Source organism: Cupressus sempervirens, chromosome 10 (genome assembly GCF_028749045.1).
Source record: "Cupressus sempervirens isolate cs-2001-9-10 chromosome 10, ASM2874904v1, whole genome shotgun sequence".
NCBI lineage: Eukaryota > Viridiplantae > Streptophyta > Pinopsida > Cupressales > Cupressaceae > Cupressus > Cupressus sempervirens.
This window is the reverse complement of record NC_143127.1, coordinates 299,360,379-299,382,113: the sequence shown is the minus strand read 5'-3', so window position 1 is coordinate 299,382,113 and position 21,735 is coordinate 299,360,379. Positions and strand designations below refer to the sequence as shown.

The 21,735-nt window shown below is 35.0% G+C and overlaps 1 protein-coding gene across 1 annotated transcript in view; it reads left to right on the top strand.

Annotated features, from left to right (window-relative positions):
* LOC149533822 (ARM repeat superfamily protein) overlaps positions 1 to 21,735 on the top strand; it is a 97,783-nt gene that overhangs the window by 50,143 nt on the left and 25,905 nt on the right. The window contains exons 14-18 of the mRNA XM_089807789.1: positions 11,376 to 11,441; positions 11,598 to 11,713; positions 11,841 to 11,961; positions 12,055 to 12,216; positions 12,300 to 12,428. Coding sequence (XP_089663915.1) covers positions 11,376 to 11,441; positions 11,598 to 11,713; positions 11,841 to 11,961; positions 12,055 to 12,216; positions 12,300 to 12,428 — 594 coding nt within the window. The remainder of the gene's footprint in view (positions 1 to 11,375; positions 11,442 to 11,597; positions 11,714 to 11,840; positions 11,962 to 12,054; positions 12,217 to 12,299; positions 12,429 to 21,735) is intronic.

The following is a 21,735-nucleotide window of genomic DNA, read 5'->3' as shown; positions in this document are numbered from 1 at the left end:
TCATCCAACTTCGATCCAAAATCTTTCTCGTTGACAACTTCTTTGCCAAGGGGGATTGTCCTTCCTTCAGTTTGTCCCTCATTCGTATCATGTCCACTGTATAGAGATTGGTGTCGGTTATTCACTTCATTTTCGAGAAGAAGGTAGTTTTGGGCGTCATATCCTCTTTGTCTTTCTTAGTGTTTGCCCGCTTGGGATTCTTACTTGCACTATCATCCTCCATGCTCGTCGCCCTATTACGGGATGGTAGAGTGGTGGACCAAAAGGTAAGAAGAACCAAGTGGAGCAATTCTTAGACTAGAACGAAAGATGGATGTCAGCTTAAGCACTCCTTGCAACTCTAGATGATGAAAATTCACCTTAACCAGTAAACTTACAGCGACTTTTCGGAACCTAGGATATGACTTTCAAGAAGTTCAAATCCCTTTGCAAATTAGAAATTTATCATGCAATTCACCTCCAAATAAAATTTCCCAACCTAGGGCAAAAATCGCAGCCACTTGCAAAAATCAGAATTTTATCTCCCACAAATTTTGGCTCCCACAAATTTCGGCTCCCACAAAATTCGGCGTTCACAAATTTTGGCTCCCACAAATTTTGCCCTCCACAAAATTCGCCAAGCAAGAAAAGTGCAGATCTGCTCTTGCAAAATCACCAACGCCTTGAGAAGGAGAAGTGAGAAGTGAGGAAGAAATGGGAGAGAGGCCTCATCTTATACCCAACTTTCTTCTTGGACTCTGGGAGAAAGAAAAACAAAAATTAATGCAAAATTATGGCCCACAATTAAATACTTAACCAAAATTAATTTTGCCATGATGAAAATTAATTTTTAAAATTGCCAATTAGTTTTAAATTGCAAAAAGAAATTAAATGGTGCCTTGGAGATGTTAAATATTTTCATTTAATGAGGATTTAGTAATTAATACGTCATTAAAATAGGATTTTGGCTAACCAAAGGCCATTTTTCAATATTAAATTACCAATTTCATTAAAGGCAAAAATTTTTCAAGACAATTTTAATCTATTAAAATCAATTTTTTGCAATTTCTTACCCAAATCGATTTTGCTATGCCAATAAATTTATTTATTTATTTATTTTTTTGGCAAAAATAAAATAAAATTTCTTCTAAAGCCAAAAATCGATTTTTGCAATTTTATTTCACCATCACAAAAATTAATCTTTTTCACCAAAAATAAATCAAGATTTTCCAAAAGACCAAATTTAACAAAATTTTTATTTTTGAAAATTGTCCAAATTTACACAATTATATCCAAATTTTCAAAAGAAAAATGTCTAAGTACAAAATTTACAATTTTATCCTACCAAGTGTTGCTCTTTAAAATTTGTTCGGCTCAAGGATGAAATTGGTGGCTCTAGAAAATCAAATTGAAACCGGGTGAAAATAAATCTAACCTTCTCCCCACTGGCCCTGAAGGTGTCCAAGGCTCAAAATTTTCAAAACTCAAAATTGTTGGACAATTCAAAAATTTGCCAAGGCGATTAGAAAAAAGGGGGTCCCCAAAACTTTTGGGGCGATGGTGTGAAAACTTCACAACACAAGCCAAAAGTTTCTAAGGGTGAAAACCATTGAATCTGCCCCTCCTTTCATATTACTTTGCTCAAAATTTTAATGTTCTTCACTGGGTTATGCTTTAAAGGCTTGACCGAAGGGGCGGATTGCCCGAACTGCTTGGGCAATTTGCTTGGTAGCTAACTTCGTGATTCATCACTTAGTCATTTTTTTGTCTCAGGAATTGGGAGGGTGTATACAAATATAACATTTAAACCTTATACTTTAAGTTATATTTGTATAAATACTGTCAAGATGTTTGAGATAGGTTTCAAATTCATTGGAGTAATTATAAAAAAATCTATATTTGGGGGTCTTAAAAAATTCCGGACTTAGTCAAATTTCAGGATTCAGCATGCCTTCAGTGATGTTAACTCCCTCAACCTATCATGAATTTCTAAGATCAAATTGAAGCCGGATTAAGGAATCTCTAAAGGTGCTAACTCATCTCATCCCAAATCCCTTGGTTTTGTTGTTTTTCAAGGTTGCTACAAATGTACTTAGTACTGCCATGTATGTGGTGTGTGTTTTCCAATTGCAGCCTTACCTTATATTTATAAGAGAGTGAGAGAATAGACATGTCCCTTTATGGGACATGTTTGAACATTATCATAATTAAACTCTTATATATATATATATATATATATATATATATATATATATATATATATATATGTATGTATGTATGTATGTATATATGATATCTTAATGTATACATATCTTGATGTAATTTATTTGAGTAAAGCTACAAAACATCAACACTCCCTCTTAGCTAGGGAGGATAAACACATGACCATATATTACCTCAATGTAATATAAGAATATCTTTGATCAGAAGACATTCAACATTTTCATATCACATTTGATATCACGAGTATTGGTCTTCCAGAGTATGAACATATGATATTCACTAATTACTCAATAAGGTTTGATATCACATCTGATATCATGAGTATTGGTCTCCCAAAATATCGACATTTGATAGTCGCCAAGTACTCAAATAAGGTTTGATATCACAAGTATTGGTCTCCCAGAGTACATGATATTCACTAGTTACTAAAAAATGTTTGATATCACATCTCATATCATGATTATTGGTCTCCCATAATATCAATCATATTCACGTAATACTTCTATGAGTAATGGCCTTCCAGAATGTTGAGATGCAAGATACTCACCAAATATTGTGAGTAATGGCCTTCCAGAACATCAAGTCACATGATATTCACTAAGTACTCTATGTAACAGCCCTCTAGAACATCAATTTGCATAATATTCACCATGTACTAAAAAAACAAAACAAAAATGTTTATAAGGTATATGCACACACATTCTTATAATGCTTACCATATAAACATCCACCATGCAAAGTATAATCTATCATCATTTGTATAGACATCGTAAGATATCCATCATAATAGCCAATTAAGTTATTGTAAGATCGTCACATTTCAATAACTTTTGCAAATACAAGTGATGACCATTTGAAATTCATCACTTCCTCATGATTCACACAAGGGGATAGGCCCATTAAAATCATGTAGTCATACACGACATCAAAGGTTCATATGAAGTCAAACTCCCTTTGAATACGATATCAACTTTTCTAACCTCTTAGTTGTCTTTGATGAAGCATCAGACTCTCTTTGGTTCTCTGAAACATACCCTCCATCTACTCCCTCACTTTGAAAGCATACCTTCATTTTTATAAACTGATAATACATGTCTACCAAGGAATTTCCAACAAAGACATTAATATAACCATGAAGATTCTTGACATCAAGATGGCTAAGAAGAGTTCCAGAATTTTGTACGCTATTTCCAAGATAACTTTACATCCACCTAAAGATTAATGATGTTGAAAACTAGATGTGGTAGGAAGATTCCTCATATGCTTTTCCCACTCGTATGGTTTCTGACTGTAGCTTTTATCAATATTTAATGCAATACTTAGTTCATTTGAAATCCATAGTCCACCATCCCATTGAGCTGACATAAGACATTAGAGGCTACATAACTTCGTGCCTTGCTTTCCATGCATTTTCTTTTATTAAAGAGAATTGCTTATTTCTTATGTCTCCTCAACGTGGATAATGTATTCAACGTCACCTTTTCCTTCTTTCCATCCTAATGTTTGGGGTCCCCTATTATCTCAGACCCCTTTCAAATGCTTAATTATATATCAAAATCAATATATTTCGATAAAAGCTCTGCACTTGTTTCTTCCGTAACTATACAAACAACCCTATGTCTATTTCTTTGTGCTTGGCCACGTTGTTGATCTTGCACTTCGAATTAGTCTTATTTAATCGGTCCCAATAGCCATTGCTATCCAGGTGTGCTTCTTGTAATAGGTGTTTGGATGACGAAGTACTGCTCTGATACCACTTGATGAAGGGCCACACCACCTTGTTTCTAAATCGCAGTCACTAGCTCTTCTGCAACTTTATCCAAGATCCAAGTGTAAACTGCCAAACATTCGGCGCTCTGTTCATAGACTCAGGAAAACTCACTCTTCACTACCTCCTGCTCTTTCACACCTTGAAGCCTTCACACCTTCCATCTTTCACACCTTGAAGCTTTTCCTTCCAAAGCTTTACGTTCCACAACTTCTACTTTTCAAGCTTCTCCTTCTCGAGCTTGATTAGAAATGCTCATATGTCTTGCTTAAATAGCACTTACCACCCAATGCATGATTTATCCACAATCTTCTAGAATTCCACCTACACAATATCCACAACCTTCTACAACTTCCATAACTTTTTACAATGACAACCATTTTATTTTTTAAAATAATTTTCTCGTGTAAGATGCTCTTGCATCAGACTCCCCAGGTAGCTAGAAAAGTGTGTCCCACTTTGACGCTAAAAGAAAGGTCTACAACCATCTTCATCTTCACCAAAGGTTTCCACCTCAATAGGGACAAGAAAACTACCATGCAAATCTTCCACATCTGCATTACTCTATCAAACACCATAATCTTAACCATCCAATTAGCATGCTCACCCCCAGGAACAAATTGCACATAATGCTTCATCAAAGAAACTTCATTCACATCAGCAACTAGTGAATCCACACCAGTAGCAACAAACCCCACATCAGCAACAACAAACTGCATATCAGCACCATGTAGATCTCTATCAATACATGCCAAACTAGCAATATCATTGCTTACAACAAGATGCTCTGCAATACATAACTCACCTCCAACAACAACCGGATCATCCACGACCAAGTGCTCTGCAACAAACAAGTCACCACCAACATCAACTGATCTTCCACGACCAAATGCTCTACAGTCTCCATATCAGACTCAACCAATTGATCATGAAAACCAACCTCTGTCCCAACATCAACAAGGTTATGAATATCTTCAACAACAACCTCTAGTTGCTCTGTAGGTTTTGCATCATGCTCCACAAACTGATAAGCAAAACCAACCTCTTCCACCTTGACCTTCTTAGCTTGATCAGCCAATCTAGCATCTAACCGAGCAAACATCTTAGAAAAATTCCTCTCCACTATATCATGGATTTTCGCAATCATCTTAGGGTCCAATCCTCTTTGGGCCATCTCCCAAGATCTTCGTAAACCCTCTGCAACAAATCCTTCCCACGCTCCTTGTGACAACCAAATTGTTTGCAAGTTAGATCGCAACCTGCAACCTTGCACGAACAATTAGGAACCACATCACAAGTCTAAGACCACGAATCTGCAATCCACAAGCTCTCTACGATCATGCCTCAAAAACTTCATTCTTCCATCTCTGCATCCATCAATCAATCTGCATGTCCTCCCAAGATCCTAGTGCAAACTGCCTCAGCTTCGGCGATCTGTTTACACGCTCAGGAACCCCCGCTCTGATAAACTTCACCCAACCAAGGTCCTGGTACAAACTGCCTCACACTTCGGCGATCTGCTTGTACACTTAGGAACCCCTGCTCTGATACCACTGACGAAGTACTGCTCTGATACCACTTGATGAAGGGCCACACCACCTTGTTTCTAAATCGCAGTCACTAGCTCTTCTGCAACTTTATCCAAGATCCAAGTGTAAATTGCCACACATTCGGCGCTCTGTCTACACACTCACAATTCCACCACAATCCTGCTGTAAACTGCCTCACATTCGGCGCTCTGTTCACAAACTCAGGAAAACTCACTCTTCACTTCCTCCTTCTCTTTCACACCTTGAAGCCTTCACACCTTCCATCTTTCACACCTTGAAGCTTTTCCTTCCAAAGCTTTACCTTTCACAGCTTCTATTTCTCAAGCTTCTCCTTCTCGAGCTTGATTAGAAATGCTCATATGTCTTGCTTAAATAGGCACTTACCACCCAATGCATGATTTATCCACAATCTTCTAGAATTTCACCTACACAATATCCACAACCTTCTACAACTTCCATAACCTTCTACAATATCCACAACTTTCTACAATATCCATAACTTTCTAGAATTCCACCAACACACCTCAATAAATGGAATGACAACCATTTTATTTTATAAAATAATTTTCTTGTGCAAGATGCTCCTGCATCATTGGATCATAATTTTTTTTTATGCTAATTTTTGTCTCTCGAATAATTTTTGTAGCTCGAATGCTATTTTCAAGTGCAGGAAGCAATACGAGGCATGGTCAACATTGTCCTCGTTCAAAACTCCTATCGCCCAACGTTACTTTGCTCTTCAATGTTTCAAACTCAAGCTCTTTAATGAGCCATTGGCAAGTAATTTTAAACGGAGTGATGCAAAACGTCTTCTCAAAGAAGCCCAACCTATCGGTGTGATATTTGTTCATCCCATCTAAGTTTCCTGTTGAGTAGACTTGTCATCACCTCCTTTAAAGCTATGTGGATGCCATGTATATTATTTGTTAATTGTCTATTGCACCGCAAACCCTTTCTTCGTTGTCTTTTCATATTACTGGATTGGAGTCATGTTTACTAATAGATGCTTGACGCTACCAAATCTGACACGATGACCAATCTTCTATGCACCATATGAAAATTTGACCAAAGTTTGATGACCTTGTGCTCCAAGGTTGAAACAATGAGCTTTTTGTCTTTACCCAGAAATTGGTATAACAATCTTCGATAGATATTTCACCATTAGTGTCCAAAGAACCAATTGGCAGCTGATGCGAAGAGGCGACTGGATTTAAACTCTACCATGCTATACTCTGACTCTCGATAATGGTTTTGTATTACGAACAACTATTTGATGTCAAATCAAACCTCATGTATTCACACAAACAAAGCTCTGCATTATTATGTTGCGATACTAAACAAACTCAAAATCTGGCATTTCATGGGGAACTGATCCGATAAAATGATAGAGAAACATCATTAACAAGTTTAGGTTAGACAAAGTCTCTAAGGGCACAATTACTTCCGACATTAGACTTTAAAAGAACCTGCTCTGATACCATGTTGTTTTTCAAGATAGCTGCAAATGTACTAAGCATTGCCATGTATGTGGTATGTGTTTTCAAATTGTAGCCTGCCCTTATATTTATAATAGTGAGAGAATAGACATGTCCCATAATGTTTGTTCATTATCATAATTAAACTCTTTTATGTATATAAAACATCTTCTCAATATATACATATGGTGATGTAATTTATTCGAGTAAAACTAGAAAACATCAACAAGTTTCAACTATAGAATCGAGACTCGGACTCGGCCTTGACTCAACAAGGGTAACCGGTTTGGACTCGCCCATGACTCGACAATGATAACATAGTAACAAAACCTTGAAATTTGGAGATTTTTTAGGATTTAAAGAACATTCCATGCACTCATTCTTGAATAAAAATTAAAGACACAATAACATTGTGAAATAGAAGGTAATTTGATCACATACATAAACATACATCGATTACATAAGTACAAAGGTAAATTGTAGGTGAAAGAAATGACATAGATATATAAGATCCATGAAATCCATCAAAATGTATATCAAATCCATGAAATCCATCACATTAGTAGTCATCATCAAATGTTCCAAACATATCTAAAGTTAAACAAAAAGTTAAAACAAGTCTATAGCTATGGCTCCTAGTCCTCATCCCCATCCTCAGCCTCAGCCTTAGAATAAGCTACATTATGCCTCCTAGTAAAGCATCTAAGGTAGGTCTTGGATGATTGATTAGCCATAGGCTTTGCATGTGAGGTGCCACTAGGATCAACTGTAGTCTTTGCCTGTGAGGTGCCACTAGGATCAATTGTAGCTCTTTGCTCCTTTGCTGCCATAGCGACGACCATAGGCTCTCTGTGTATTTGGTCAATCCACTCTAGGTCCTCATTATCGAAGACAGGATTAGTAACCTCATTAACCCACTTAGACTTTGGATCAAACTCCTTTGGAGTAATTGAAGAGGTGTCACTATCCAAAATCTCTCTGGTCTTAAGGTGTAGGTTGTAATGCACAAAGACTAGATTATTCATTATCTCCGCAGACAACTTGTTACGCCTCTTTGAGTGGATGTGCTCGAACATGCTCTAGTTGTGCTCACATCCAAAAGCACCACATGGCTGGCTCAATATGTGGATGGTGATTTGCTGAAGGCCGAAACATTTGTCACCATCTACTTGAAAAAAGGAAAAGAAAAAAAGATTAGTTTCATTTCCACCTTTAAAGCTAGATACTAGAGAATAACATTAATATGCAATGTGCATAAGCTGCAATTTGTACAACCTTCTTTGCACATTTGGCTTCCAAAAATGAGCCCAGCCAAATTATTATAGGCATCCATCTCAAGCAATGTATTTGTGGCATTAGTGGCCATCTTCCATATCACTGTATATAGGCCCACTAAGAACCTCCTCATCTGCCTTGAAATCATTACGGAAATGGAAAGCCGGATTGAGGTAATAGGCTACTGCATGGTTGGGTCTATGAAGCTGATTTTTCCATCTCCTATCAATTATGTCTTAAATGGGGCCATACTTGTCCTCAACTCCTACATATTTGGCTCTAATGGGCTTCTTAGCCCTATCCATGCCCTTGTATATGTAACCCATAGCGGGCTTCTCCGCGTTAACAACTTGTAGGAGGGCTATAAGGGGCTCAATGACTACAAAACAATTAAGCAAAAAAACAATTGGGTGGATGATGATATGATCAGTAAAATATGAAACTTTGCAAAGTTGCACAATGGAAATAAAACAAAAATATGCATAAAGTAATTTATAAATTTTAAGTTTTTAAATTACCTCCACAATCTCCTTATAAGCAGCTCAAAAACCTTCATCATCATAAATGCTTTTTGTTTCATTTATCTGTGGTTGGTAGCAAAGTGTGAGGAAGTCCACTAATGGATCTTGAGGAAGCATCTATAGACTTCAAAAACATGGTGGATCTTGAAAGTGAAAATAAAACAAAATAATTATCATTGATCAATCAAGAAAACAAAATTTTAGTTATTCAATTAATAATTTAATGCATTAAATTTTAGACTTTGAGAAGTAGAGGATGATGAATCAGCTCAGCAGGAAACAAGAAAATTTAGGAGAGTCCTATTCCTCCTATCTGTCCATCCATCTGTCATAATGGTGCAACCCTTTTGGCTCTAAGTCTTTCTATGGTCTAGCTCAAGTTTCATTTTCTCAACCATTTCTAGTAAGAGGGGGCCACTCAACTCATCTTCAATGGGGACTTTAAGCCCTGCACCACAGATGAAAATCGCATCAATCAGGCCCTGCCAATAAGGAGTCCTGTCACATTTATAAAACTATATAAATTAACATATTTCAACATCAAGTTAAAATTATAAAATTATACTGTCAAAGTTTAATTTAAAAATTAAAAGTAAAACAATCAAATATAAATGAACTATCTGGCTGTAATAAATGAAATGTTGCAGAAAAACCAAAACTTGCAAATTCATCTTCCTCCAGCATCATGGATCTCAATGTTCAAATCCAAGCTCTCAAGAGGGCTGTGTAGTAGGAGTGGAACGTGGTACAAAAAAGTTGTCCAACCTAGATTTTTTAACTCTAGTACGAAAGTTAATGCCAATACTACTATCAAGGGCAGCACTACTAGCAAGAATAGATGTTGAACCACTAGCATTAGCAGAAGCACTAGGATGATAAGGAGGAAGGGAAGAACCTTCTCAAACACAACCTATTGAACCTAGGGGTGTAAAACTAGATTCAGATGTAGATGAGGGTGGACGAGAACCAATCTGAGCTAACTCTTATATTTGTTTTTGTCTTAATTCCTTTTCTTGTTCATATTTTTGTAAGGCAACATAACAAAAACATTTAGCCTCAAGAGTTGCAACTTTACAAGGCTTAGCATCATGTCCATGTATGCCAGCAATTGGTATTTCAATCTATTTATCCCCCACTATAAATGAGCTTACAAAATAAGCATTTTGTTCAATTTCTACCTCTACCCGAAAGGTCTATGTTGTACTTCCAATACTCATCTTTTAGTGAGCTTGGGTTTTTTAGGTAGAGGAGCCATTATAATTAGGGAAAAAAATGTTTCCAAAATGTCAAGGTTGCTGCAATATGACAATTTTAACCAAGAATTGTTTGTTTGAGCATTGTATTTTATGAAGATTTAAAGTAAATGGAAACCCATACACATACAGAAAAAGTTCATCCAAAAAATTCATGAACATTGAGAAAAAAAATCATCTAAATCCAAAAAATCAACTCTTACCTCTTTCAAATGAGTTGATAAGTGTTGAGAAGAGCTCCTATAAACTCCTTGATGATCTAAGTGCAAGTATATAGCTGCTCCAATATCACAAATGAAAGCTTTTCTCCTCTTCCTTTCAGCTAGTTTGGAAAACAATGACTCTCTATTTCTCTTTCTTCGTTTCTCTTTCTTTCTATTTCTCACATAAGAGTGTTATGAAAGGCCTTTTAGGTTTATGAGGAAAAAAAACATAATTAAAAATAAATAAATAAAACAAACTTCTTTTTTCACATCTGATTTTGCCCAGCTGTGGCTGGGTCATGTGCATCGTGACTTGCAAGTCACTTGGTCAAACCGCGGGTTAGGAGAGTCAAGCGAGTCACACAAGGTGACCTGCCGAGCCAGGTTCATAGGCCATTTTGTTCCGGCTGAGGCTACCCAACTCGCTGACCTGGGCAACTCGCCTGACTCGCGGGCTAGTCTTGGAACACCGGAACTCTAAATTCTTGACAGACTTAGCTCAACTCTTGTTCACACCCTAGACAAACATTACTTCCTGGCAGACCAAAATTGCACAAGCTCACTTCCTCGACTAGGAGACTTGAAAATGTTTCCAATTAAAACCATCGAAGGCCACTAAGACAACTGCTCCTATTGCTACTAAAGTAAAAAGAGGGGGTACCCATTTGCAATGGGGAGATGGTGTTTACAACAGGCAGCAAAGTATTTTTATGACTTCCAATTATCTTGGATGTTGGGACTATAGTGCCAATATGTAACATGCATAAGGCACCACCTTGGATTTTTTTTCTGTATTTTAGACAACACAGAGCACATTGACCATAGCCTTTCCTTACTTGATCAGGAAAAAATCTGAGGAGAATAATTTTAATAATTTTAAGCTGATCTGATGTTGTACTTTTCTTTATGATGAAAAGGAAAAATAAAAAAAGAACAACGCAAATTACAGTTTTAACAATGAATTTGTACATCACCAAGTGTCCAAAGTAACAGGATTATGATGCTTTCTATGTATACATGGGTTAATTTTTGTTAATTCAAGCAAGGATGATAAATCTCAGAGTGCAATTGAATTAATGCATGTTTAGTGCTGACTTGCACCTAAATGTTTGTACCTGCTGATGTTAGGTACTATCATTTCTTGATTTCATTTTTCCGGCTCTTCTCAAATCTCTCTCAGATTCATCCGATGAAGTGAGTTTTTCCTCCTCCAAGCTAGAAGCTTTGTCATTTTTAATTAACAGTTGCACAGCAATGGTTTTGTATTTGCACAATTGGTTAAAGTTGATACTTTTAATGATGGGATCCTTCTATAATTTGGTTTTTTATCTGTTATATTCTCATCAACAGGTGGTCTTACTTGTTTTAGAAGTTCATGCATGCATAGCAAGAGAAGCACCGCATTTTCGCCACCTTGTTGTTTTCCTTGTCCATAATTTCCGGATAGATCACTCACTTCTTGAGAAGTATGATTTCTACTTATGCTTGCTTTTTGCTTTGCATTTCCTCATGTCCATTTTAAGGAGTTCCAGTTACTTGGGAATTTATAGAGCATTAGTTAAGCACATTTTGAGGATCTTTCCTTTTGTGTAGGCGGGGAGCATTGATACTACGGAGGCTATGTGTTCTTCTAGATGCTGAAAAAGTGTATCGAGAGTTGTCAACTATCTTAGAAGGAGAAGCTGATTTGGATTTTGCTTCAGTCATGGTTCAGGTTGATGCTACACTTCCTGAAATTCTGGAAACTGAAATCGTATTATTATAGATGTGTTCCTTAAGTTTTAACCAATCATTTTGGCTTTGGCAGGCACTAAACTTAATCCTTCTTACTTCGTCGGAGCTAGCTGAACTGCGGGCACTCTTAAAACAGTCTTTGTCTAACAAAGCTGGTGAAGATTTATTTGTAGCCTTGTACTCATCATGGTGTCATTCTCCCATGGCAACGATAAGTCTCTGCTTATTAGCCCAGGTTAGTGATCATACTTGTAAAACTCCCCAGTATTATACTACTCTTCCCTTGTCATCATGGAATTTAAAATTTCTTTTGTACAGGCATATCAGCATGCTAGTGCAGTAATTCAGTCGTTGGTTGAGGAAGACATTAATGTAAAGTTTTTGGTGCAACTAGACAAGTTGATTCGTTTGCTTGAGACACCAATTTTCACATATTTGAGACTACAGGTTTGCTTATTATATTATTCACAACTTTTAATCTTCATGTTATATATTTTCTTAATTAGACAGTTTCTCTTCATGTTTTTCTAATGAGTCATGATCAGTCTAGAGAAGATTTGAAAATGGATCTCCAGTTTTGATTAGAACTTGGAAAGTATGCACAACATAAAATTACAGAAAGAATCAAATATATTTTCATATTGCAGGTGGTTATTTGTTCCAGAATTGGGAGTTTATCTATTCCTGGTCATTTGTTGCAATTAAAAGCTGACCCCTCTTTGAAACATAATTAATTGCATTTGCTTCGCTTACATTTAGACATAGTTACCAGAGGATATTGAAATTATGTAATGTTTCTAAAAGGTCATCTTGGTTTAGGAAGTTCCCTTTTTCTCTTTTGCTAACGAAGAAACATCGTCATGTAATCTTTTATTAAATTCTAAATAAAGCTCTACATCTCTGTTGTATATATTGATTTCTAATAGCATGGTATCAGTTTGGGTAAGTGGGGTTCTCTAAGGTTTGGCAAATTTTTCAATATAAATTCAAGCTTCCCTGGATTCTTTTCCAGAAAATTTTAGAATATGATTTTTTTTTGAGAGCAAAATTAAGGTTTTTTCAACTCGCTTTTGTTGTTGAAAGTTGTTTTTAAGTATCAGGGGCTTTTCAACCCATTTTTTGCCAGTTCTAGGCCTTGTGAGCATCAATTTTCTTTCTGAAGGCACCATTCTATGGATTCCAAGTTGCAGTGATCTTTTTTCTTTGCTAGTGGCAACTCAAAATTAGACCAAATGGAGATAGTGAAACTTGCTAAAAATAGAAATTACCAAGGTTGCACAGGTACACATACCCAGACCCCCGGTATGCATATCCCATACCGGATACTTGCCTGGGTAAATACCCTGCAGCTAGAAATGCCGCGTCAGCTCACAAAGTTTTCCCCCCTTGCCAAACATTAAAAAAACTGCCACAGATGAAGATGTCTGATTTTTGTTCAGTTTTTCATTTGCAAATCAGCTTGCCGTTTATCAAGCATAATTCAATGTGTAATCAGTTTCAAACTTTGATACAATACTGATTAACAGTAAAATACTAAACTTATTCTGATTTTCACTGTTCAAGTTAGAACTAGAAGTTTATCATTTACAATATGTTATATGATTTATGATCTTGTTCATATTTAAAGTTTATCTTTTTTGTTATGCATCTGAAGTGTAAACATTCAACATATATATTATGACTCATGACTCATATTTTCAGCTTTCTTGTTTTGAAAGCTCAATGCCATGGCGTATGACTAATATTTTCAGATTTTCTGTAATATATATATTAAAAAAAAGGCATACCCACGTACCCCTGGCCCCTGTTTTGAAAAATAGACATAGCTGTACCCAAAGTAACCAAGTACCAAAATAGCAAGTTCATCAAAGCACTTAACACTTCACGGGCATGCCTTCTGAAAGATTTATTTCTTTTCCACTCTTAGTCAAATTTTATTATCCCCTTAATCACAAAACTTCCTCTCTCAGAGTTTGTAGGACAAAAACACTAAAGGCAAATGTGCTTGATTCCAGACTTAGTATAGATCACCAAAGTATTTCAAGGATCAGGAGATGACACTGACTGCAAAATGACTTGGCTTATTCAATTAAAGAGGGGCCCCCATTTGCAATATGGCAATGTGCGAAAAGGTCACAATAGAAATGTCTCAACATCAGGCTCCTGTTATAGAGCACCCAAAGAAGGATTCAATCTTCTTTGCATTCATGACTAAAAAACCAACATATTTTGCATGATAGCTAGTAGAATGACAAGTAAGGGGAGAGTACTAAAGTAATATTTCAATATTTAGCTTATAATGGTAATATAAGTAGTTTAGTTAGTAACTTTCTATTTTGCAAGTTAGTCAATAAGTTTAATTAATTTACGTTTATGTCTATAGTTCTCAACCATTTCCGTAATGGCAAGATGTTTTGTAATCTTCTATATAAGGAGCATTCATCTCCTTTGTTTTATACAAGATTCAATTATCATTCCATGATCTAGAGAGATGAAGGGAAGGAGTAGCCAAATCTAACATGACTTGTAAGGGGGTTCTTATTTTAAAAATTATTAGATGCATAAACATTGATTATGAATATGGATCTACTAGATATGATGTAAAAGCTGACCAAGGAGATAAAATGTTTGCTAGTGATCTAGGAAGGAGTATGATGACATGGATACCATCAAGAAGCCAATGTTGTTGAGATCCTCGAGCTTCGAAATGTTGGGTTACCTGCTTTTCCAAAGCCTAGAGGATATGGAGGCCATTTCCTCTATATTGAGTTTCATTTCTTTGAAGAAGTGATATTAGGATTGTGTTCACAAATAAGGTTATAACTTTTTGAGGAGGGGACCTATCCAAATCCCTAGTATGTCATGATATAACAGTCTTTTACTAGAGTAGAGAACTGAGCATTTAGTATGTAGACGATATCAGATTCCCCAATTGTCTTCACCTTTTCTCGGTGTCTCATTCTATTAGCTTTGGAATACTTATTTGAGGAGCTCTTTTTGAGATTTTTTTTTGGAGACCTAAAAGAAAATGAGTTTTTCAGAATCATTCTATGAACCATTGGTTAGAGATTCTTTTGGCAAGGCAGAACCAGAGGTGTCTTTAATGAGATCACATGTAGTTAAATGAAATGCAATGGTTATAGTGGTGTCCACACAACTTCTTGAATGCAATCACATTTAAGGGAACCTACAATTAGGAAGCATCTAGATATTTTGCCAAGTGAGAGGATATAATGGGTGCCTAGATCCAAATATTGGATTGTTGGAGGTCACTTAGCCATAATAAGCCCTAGTTCCTCCAAGTTTTTGAGGACATCTAATCTTAAATTGAAATTTCCTCTTTATAAGTTTCTTTTGTGGTGATTCAATGCCATTCCTCTGTTGTGGTTTTTCTCAAGCATGATGCTATCTAGATCTAATCAATTCACATGGGTTGGGACTTTTTCCTTTGCTTTAGATCTTTGCTATAAAATTGTTTAGTAGAGGTTGTGAGAGGGTTGGAATCCTTTGTGGTCAATCTCTTTGCTAGTTCTTGTAAGAACATCAAACTCAATAGTGAAAGGGAAGGGCTTGTTGTCAATTTTCTGAAACCATCACTTGTTTTCTAATCTTTTCTTTAGAGTGTTAGGTAGAGGCTTATTAAGATCAGTTTCATCACAATAAGCATAAATAGTTATCATCCTTCTTGCACCAAGATGTGATTAACACATTGTTTTCACAAGGGTTATAGTAATGAATTGAAAAATGTTGTATATCTAGAACTCCATGGATAGTTGGAAAATACAAGAGTAGAAATGCATTTGTAAGGCAAGCAATTCCACGAAATTAAATCCCTGATGTTGGAGTTTGATGAATTAGTTTGCTTGGTTGCAAAATTGATGGCCTTGTTTGAAGGCCATCAATTCATAAGAAAGTCTAGGGTGGGTCCCAATTTATACCCATAATAACATCTATGGTTGTCCTAAGTTGCCAAGTTTGATGGGTCCAATTCTCTATGAAGGACAATAAAACTTTCATAAAGTTGCAAATCAATGTATACTTTGACAAATGTAACACATTGCCTACAGTTAGCTCCAAGTTGATGGAAAAAATGGGGTGATCTTCGCTCTTCTACAAACAACAATTATGTTGTGGGTGTTTTCCAATCCCTTGTTTAGATTTGAAGTCATTTGTGGCCTGCAATTGGAAAGAGATGGCATTTTCACAATTCAAGGTTGTGAGCTCATTAGCCTTAACATCTTTTGAGGGAGGAGGATCCTTTGAGCCCCCTCTAGAGATAGTCATGGGTGCCTAAAATCATTAGCAAAATCTATTTCTCACATTATGGCTCAATAAATCTGTAAAACAGCCCTGTAAATGTGGTTTCAATGTCCATGTAGGGGAGTCGGTTCCCTAGAGGAAGGTGGACAAAAATAGTTATGAAGAATGCCCAAAACCTTAGCCACAAAAGTTCTTAGGAAAAAACATTGTATTCTAAGAGTTCCACCATCTTATTTTAATAGTTCTAATTGAGTTTTCAAATATAAAATTTGTAAAATTTGTATTATTTAACTAATAAGAATTTAGATTTTATGGTAAAAGAATTTATATTTAATTTAACTCTTTTAGATTGCAGAAATAAGGCATAACACCCCCTATAAACTGCAATGAACTGATAAACTTTTCAACTTGCCTGTTGACACTATCGTGACATGTCATCTAGTACCATGGATTGGGGGGGGGGGGGGGGGGGGGGGGCGGGTGGTGGGGTGAGAAGGCCTTGCAACTGCGTGCTTTACCACAGGAAGCTTTTGCTAATCGAGCTAGGCCTGCAGCCCTTAATATTTAATTTTACTATGTTTGGACTTCTAGCTCTATATTTTGCTAAATTTATTTTAACTTATAACCTAAAATTAAATTAGGAATTATAATTGTGTAAAATTTATTTTACTCCTAAATAAATGCCAAAGTTACCTCTTCAAGATAGGGCTCGAAGAACCGATTTGCTGGTTCAACAAATTTTTGAAATGGGGTTTGGATTCATGAGTACAAAAACATGTAAAATTTTATATATATACATATGTATGCAACGTAGAAGAACGAATTAAGATTAGAATCCTACATAGTATCATAAAAACAACTAAAACACTATAATCTTTTAGGCACAGCATCATATCTATTATCAACATCAAAACAATATCGAGTTTAAGTATCATTGTTTTGACTTTCAACAATCAGAACTTTATTCTAAGTTTCTATCTTCGAATGGATTATCTAAATCTTCATCTTCTTCGTTGATTCTCAAACAATGCCAATGTCAATGGGATCATCTGCACTCATAACATTCCTGCTTTCCAAGTTGCCAAACACTTATTTCTTTTTCATTGTACATAGAGCTTGTTTGTTTGTAATTAACATCCTACACGGAAAATGTTATATAAGTAGCTTGCAACTCCCTTCACTGATTGAAGATGTTCAATGTTTAAAATATGATTTATCAATATGCAGAGCTTCCAATCAATGAGACGGGTCATTGTCAGCAATTGGATATGAAAATTTCACTTGAAGAAGTCTTGAGGGCTAGTTTAATTTGATGCAATAATTATCCTAACTTCAGCAACTTTTGTTATGTTAATGATCTTTATTCAAATCTGTAATTATTGTTTTCTGCACTAAATTATAAAATATTTCTTAGTGGAACTGTACCTGGTTCACATTTGGTCTGCCTGGGTGTGCCCTGATTCGACCTAGGTTTGGCCTGGAGGAACCAGCCTGCCTGGGTTCGAACCCAAGTGGGACCAGGACCAGGACCAGGACCAGGACCAGGACCCAGGACCGGTTTGAAGTGTGCCTAGTTGGAAGGTCCAGGGGAAGAACTGGGTAACAAAGATTAAAATAATTCCAAAGACAAGTTTTTATATGTCAAACTCAATCATGTTTTATTTTCAAATTTTTATGGGCTGTCTAATTTGTTCTAATATTTTTCCTTACCCAAATTTAAAATTTAAATGAATATTTTGAAAATAAGTGGAAATAATGATAATCCCCAACCCATAGTATATATCTTCAAAGTTCAAATTAAATATGCTTGGTAAAAATTGGGAAATGAGCTTTAGCAATACTAAATCCATTCATTTGTCTTCAAATTAAATTTGTCATCCAAATGTCATAGGTTGTTGGCATCTAGATCCATTCAGCACTGACAGGTTGTTGGCATCTAAATCCATTCAGCACTGACATGGACTAAATTGCAAACATTCATAAAGTTAATGAAACATATGAAATTGAACTAAAAGAACTATCATGGTCAATAAACCTTGCCTATGTGATACTAATTGCCAAATTTTTCGCCTCAAGTTCAAGAGTTGTCAAATTAATAAAAATGGTTCAAGATTTATGAAACTCGCCTTCAAATTTGTGCAAAAAACATTTCAATGTTTTTTTAATTAGAATATGTTTAAAAAGTATTTCTATGTTAGGATTGTAATGATCCTTATGGGACATTGCTAAAATTTTATCAGTTTACCCATTTCTTTCGTTGATCCCTTCATTATTGGTGTGTAATATTCATATATATCTTATTAAGAGAAAGGGTGTGTCCTTTCATTTATTTTATCTTATAATTGTTATTTATTAATTGTAATAATATTTAATTAATATAAACATTATTAATATAGGAAGTTATATACTTTGATTATATTAATTTAATCATTATGTAAATTAGATATTATAAAATTTATTATAATATCATTGCATTATTATTATGTAATATATTGTGTCATATGGTATGATTGTAATGTTATAATTATATAATTATTTATTATATTATCTCTTCTTAATTAATCGTTTAATTATATAAATCCTATTCTAATGGGGATATCACAGTTCTTCCCTCTTGAATTTGCTTGTCCTCAAGCAATTCATAGCTTTGAATTCATTCTCTTTCCAACTTCAATCGTAAAAGTCATTCTCCTTTCTTCCGTGTGGAAATACAAATTTCTTGAAGATGCACTTGATTCCGTAGTGCATGGTAGATTTACAGCTGCTGGAGTTTGGACAGGATCTACGTGGGGTTCCCATATTGGGATTATCTTTCCCCAACGCGAGCGATTTACTCCACCCCCTGTGCACACTCCCTACTCACTCGGTATGTGCTAGTTCTGTAGTGGATGGTAGATTTACAGCTGCTTGAGTTTGGACACAATCTACGTGGGGTTCCCATATTGGGATCATCTTTCCCCAACGTGAGCGATTTACTCTGCTCCCTGTGCACACTCCCTATCTATTACAAATTTAAACACAAAGAATTCTAAACAATGTCTCCTTCTAAGAGCTTAATTAATTTTCTTTATAATTCCAAATTTGAATTCTGAGTTTGTTCTTCAAGGTTGCCACTTATAACCTCCATTTCTAATTTTTATATTGGGATCTTCCTTTAATTTGATTTTGAATACCATTTGGTAATGTTCCCTATCAAAATATTACTTAATTTATCCTATATACCACTTGTAATGACCCCTTATACTAGGTCAATCTAAAATGATCTTTGAAAGCAAATGGGATCCTTTATGAATTCAATCCTTGGAAGAATTATTCATTTTTTAACGTAATTTGTAAATGTGATCACTAGATACTATTAGAAGTTCTTGATAACGTCCATAGTGCCCACATATTGAATCCCTTAATGGATGGCAGATTTACAGCTGCTCTGATACCATTTTTAATGACCCTTATGAGACATTGCTTAATTTTTTTCATTTTACCCATTTCTTTTGTTGATCCCATCATTTTTGGTGTGCAATATTCTTATATACCTTATTAAGAGAAAGGGTGTGTCCTTTCATTTATTTTATATTATAATTATTATTTATTAATCGTAATAATATTTAATTAATATAATTATCATTAATATATGAAATTATATACTTGTTAAATTATATACTTTGATTATATAAATTTAATCATTATGTAAATTAGATATTATAAAATTTATTATAATATCATTGCATTATTATTATGTAATATATTGTGTCATATAGTATGATTGTAATGTTATAATAATATAATTATTTATTATATTATCTCTTCGTAATTATTCATTTAGTTATATAAATCCTATTCTAATGGGGACATCAAAAGGATTTTTAGATTTTGGCCTTAAAATACACCTAGTCTGAGTGTGCAATGTGGTTGCACCAAAACAATGTTGTGGTTGTGAGCATTGAGCCCAACATAAGATGTGATAAATTTTGGTGTTTTAGGCAACCTCTGCCCATCAACATTAGCTTCATCTCCACCTTCAGAGTGCACGGGGGTTCAGCCCGTTGTTTTGTAGATTTCTTTTATTTCTTTTTTTTTAGCTGTAGTAATAAATTTAATTTTATATTTGATGTTAAAAGTCTCCATGTCAAAGAAAAGAAAAAGCCCTAACGAAAATAACAAAAAATACAGAAAAATTTAATAAATTTCTTTTTAGCTGTAGTAATAAATTTAATTTTATATTTGATGTTAAAAGTCTCCATGTCAAAGAAAAGAAAAAGCCCTAACTAAAATAACAAAAAATACAGAAAAATTTCAGGGTTCAGGGTTATAGTTAGGTTATTTTTGGTTTATAAATGCCTCAACTCTAACCCTAAATTCAAGAAAACTCTAAAAATGCATTTTGAGTTGAAATCTTGTTTGGAAAAGAGGCAAATATTTAATGAAATAAAGAAACAAATTATTTGTAAAAATGTGAACTTAAATGATGAAATCGTGACAAAAATGCTTCAGAATAATTGAAAATAAGCTTAAAACTTGCTTCTGTGTTCTAAAACTCCAATAATGTGGAAGGTCTTCTTAAAAGCAACTCTGGTTCTTTGAAAAATCATAGCCCAATGAGAGAAAACACAAAGTCAGCTGATCCAGAAAAAAAATGCTAAACTAAAAAAATGGGGCTTCTCCACGAGTAATTGCAATTCAGACAGATAAATTTTGAATTAATAGGCAATATAGCATAAAGGCTCTTGGAAAACTTTTTCTGGGCAATTTATTAAAAAATGCTAATAATTGCAGGAAAAAATTAGGGTCTGGTCTTAGTATCAATTTATTGTGATTACTCATAATTTTTCAGCAAGCAATGTTTCAGCAATCTTGAGAATATTGATAGTTTGTGCTGTTTGCTCTGGATTATATGAACTGTGTTCATTGTAGTTGCATATGCCTTCACTTTTAGCTGTTTTTGATAAAATCCCCCTCATTAGGTTTTTCTGAACTTTATTTGCTACATGGTGGGGGATTTATGTTGCATATATTAAGTTCATGGCAAATGAATAAAGATGCTATTTTATATGTGGTCAGTTTAGCACATAGCTGGATCCCATAATTCTATTTTTGAATTTTGGGGTAGGTCAAAAGATTTTTCTGTCTGGTGAAGAGTTGCTATGGACAGAACCATGCTGGTACCGGTAACAATCTTTGGCACAGATCCCCTCTGTTCTCGTACTTGTGTAATCCATGATGGGGAGAAAATTTTGAAAGCATGTTAGGGATCCTATGATATATCATGAAGTTGATGGTTGTTATGTTTGGACATTATTAAGCTCAGTAATACTCCTATTTCTGTAAGTAATGGATTTCACTGAAATCAGAGGGCTCTATGGTCATGTTAAAACTTAATATTGATGGAAAAACAACTACTCCATGCTGTTGTGTACATGGAAATGTAAATGCAGGCATTAATTCCTAAATGCTTTGTACCATACAATTTCCATGGGAAGGTTTCATCCTAGAAGAT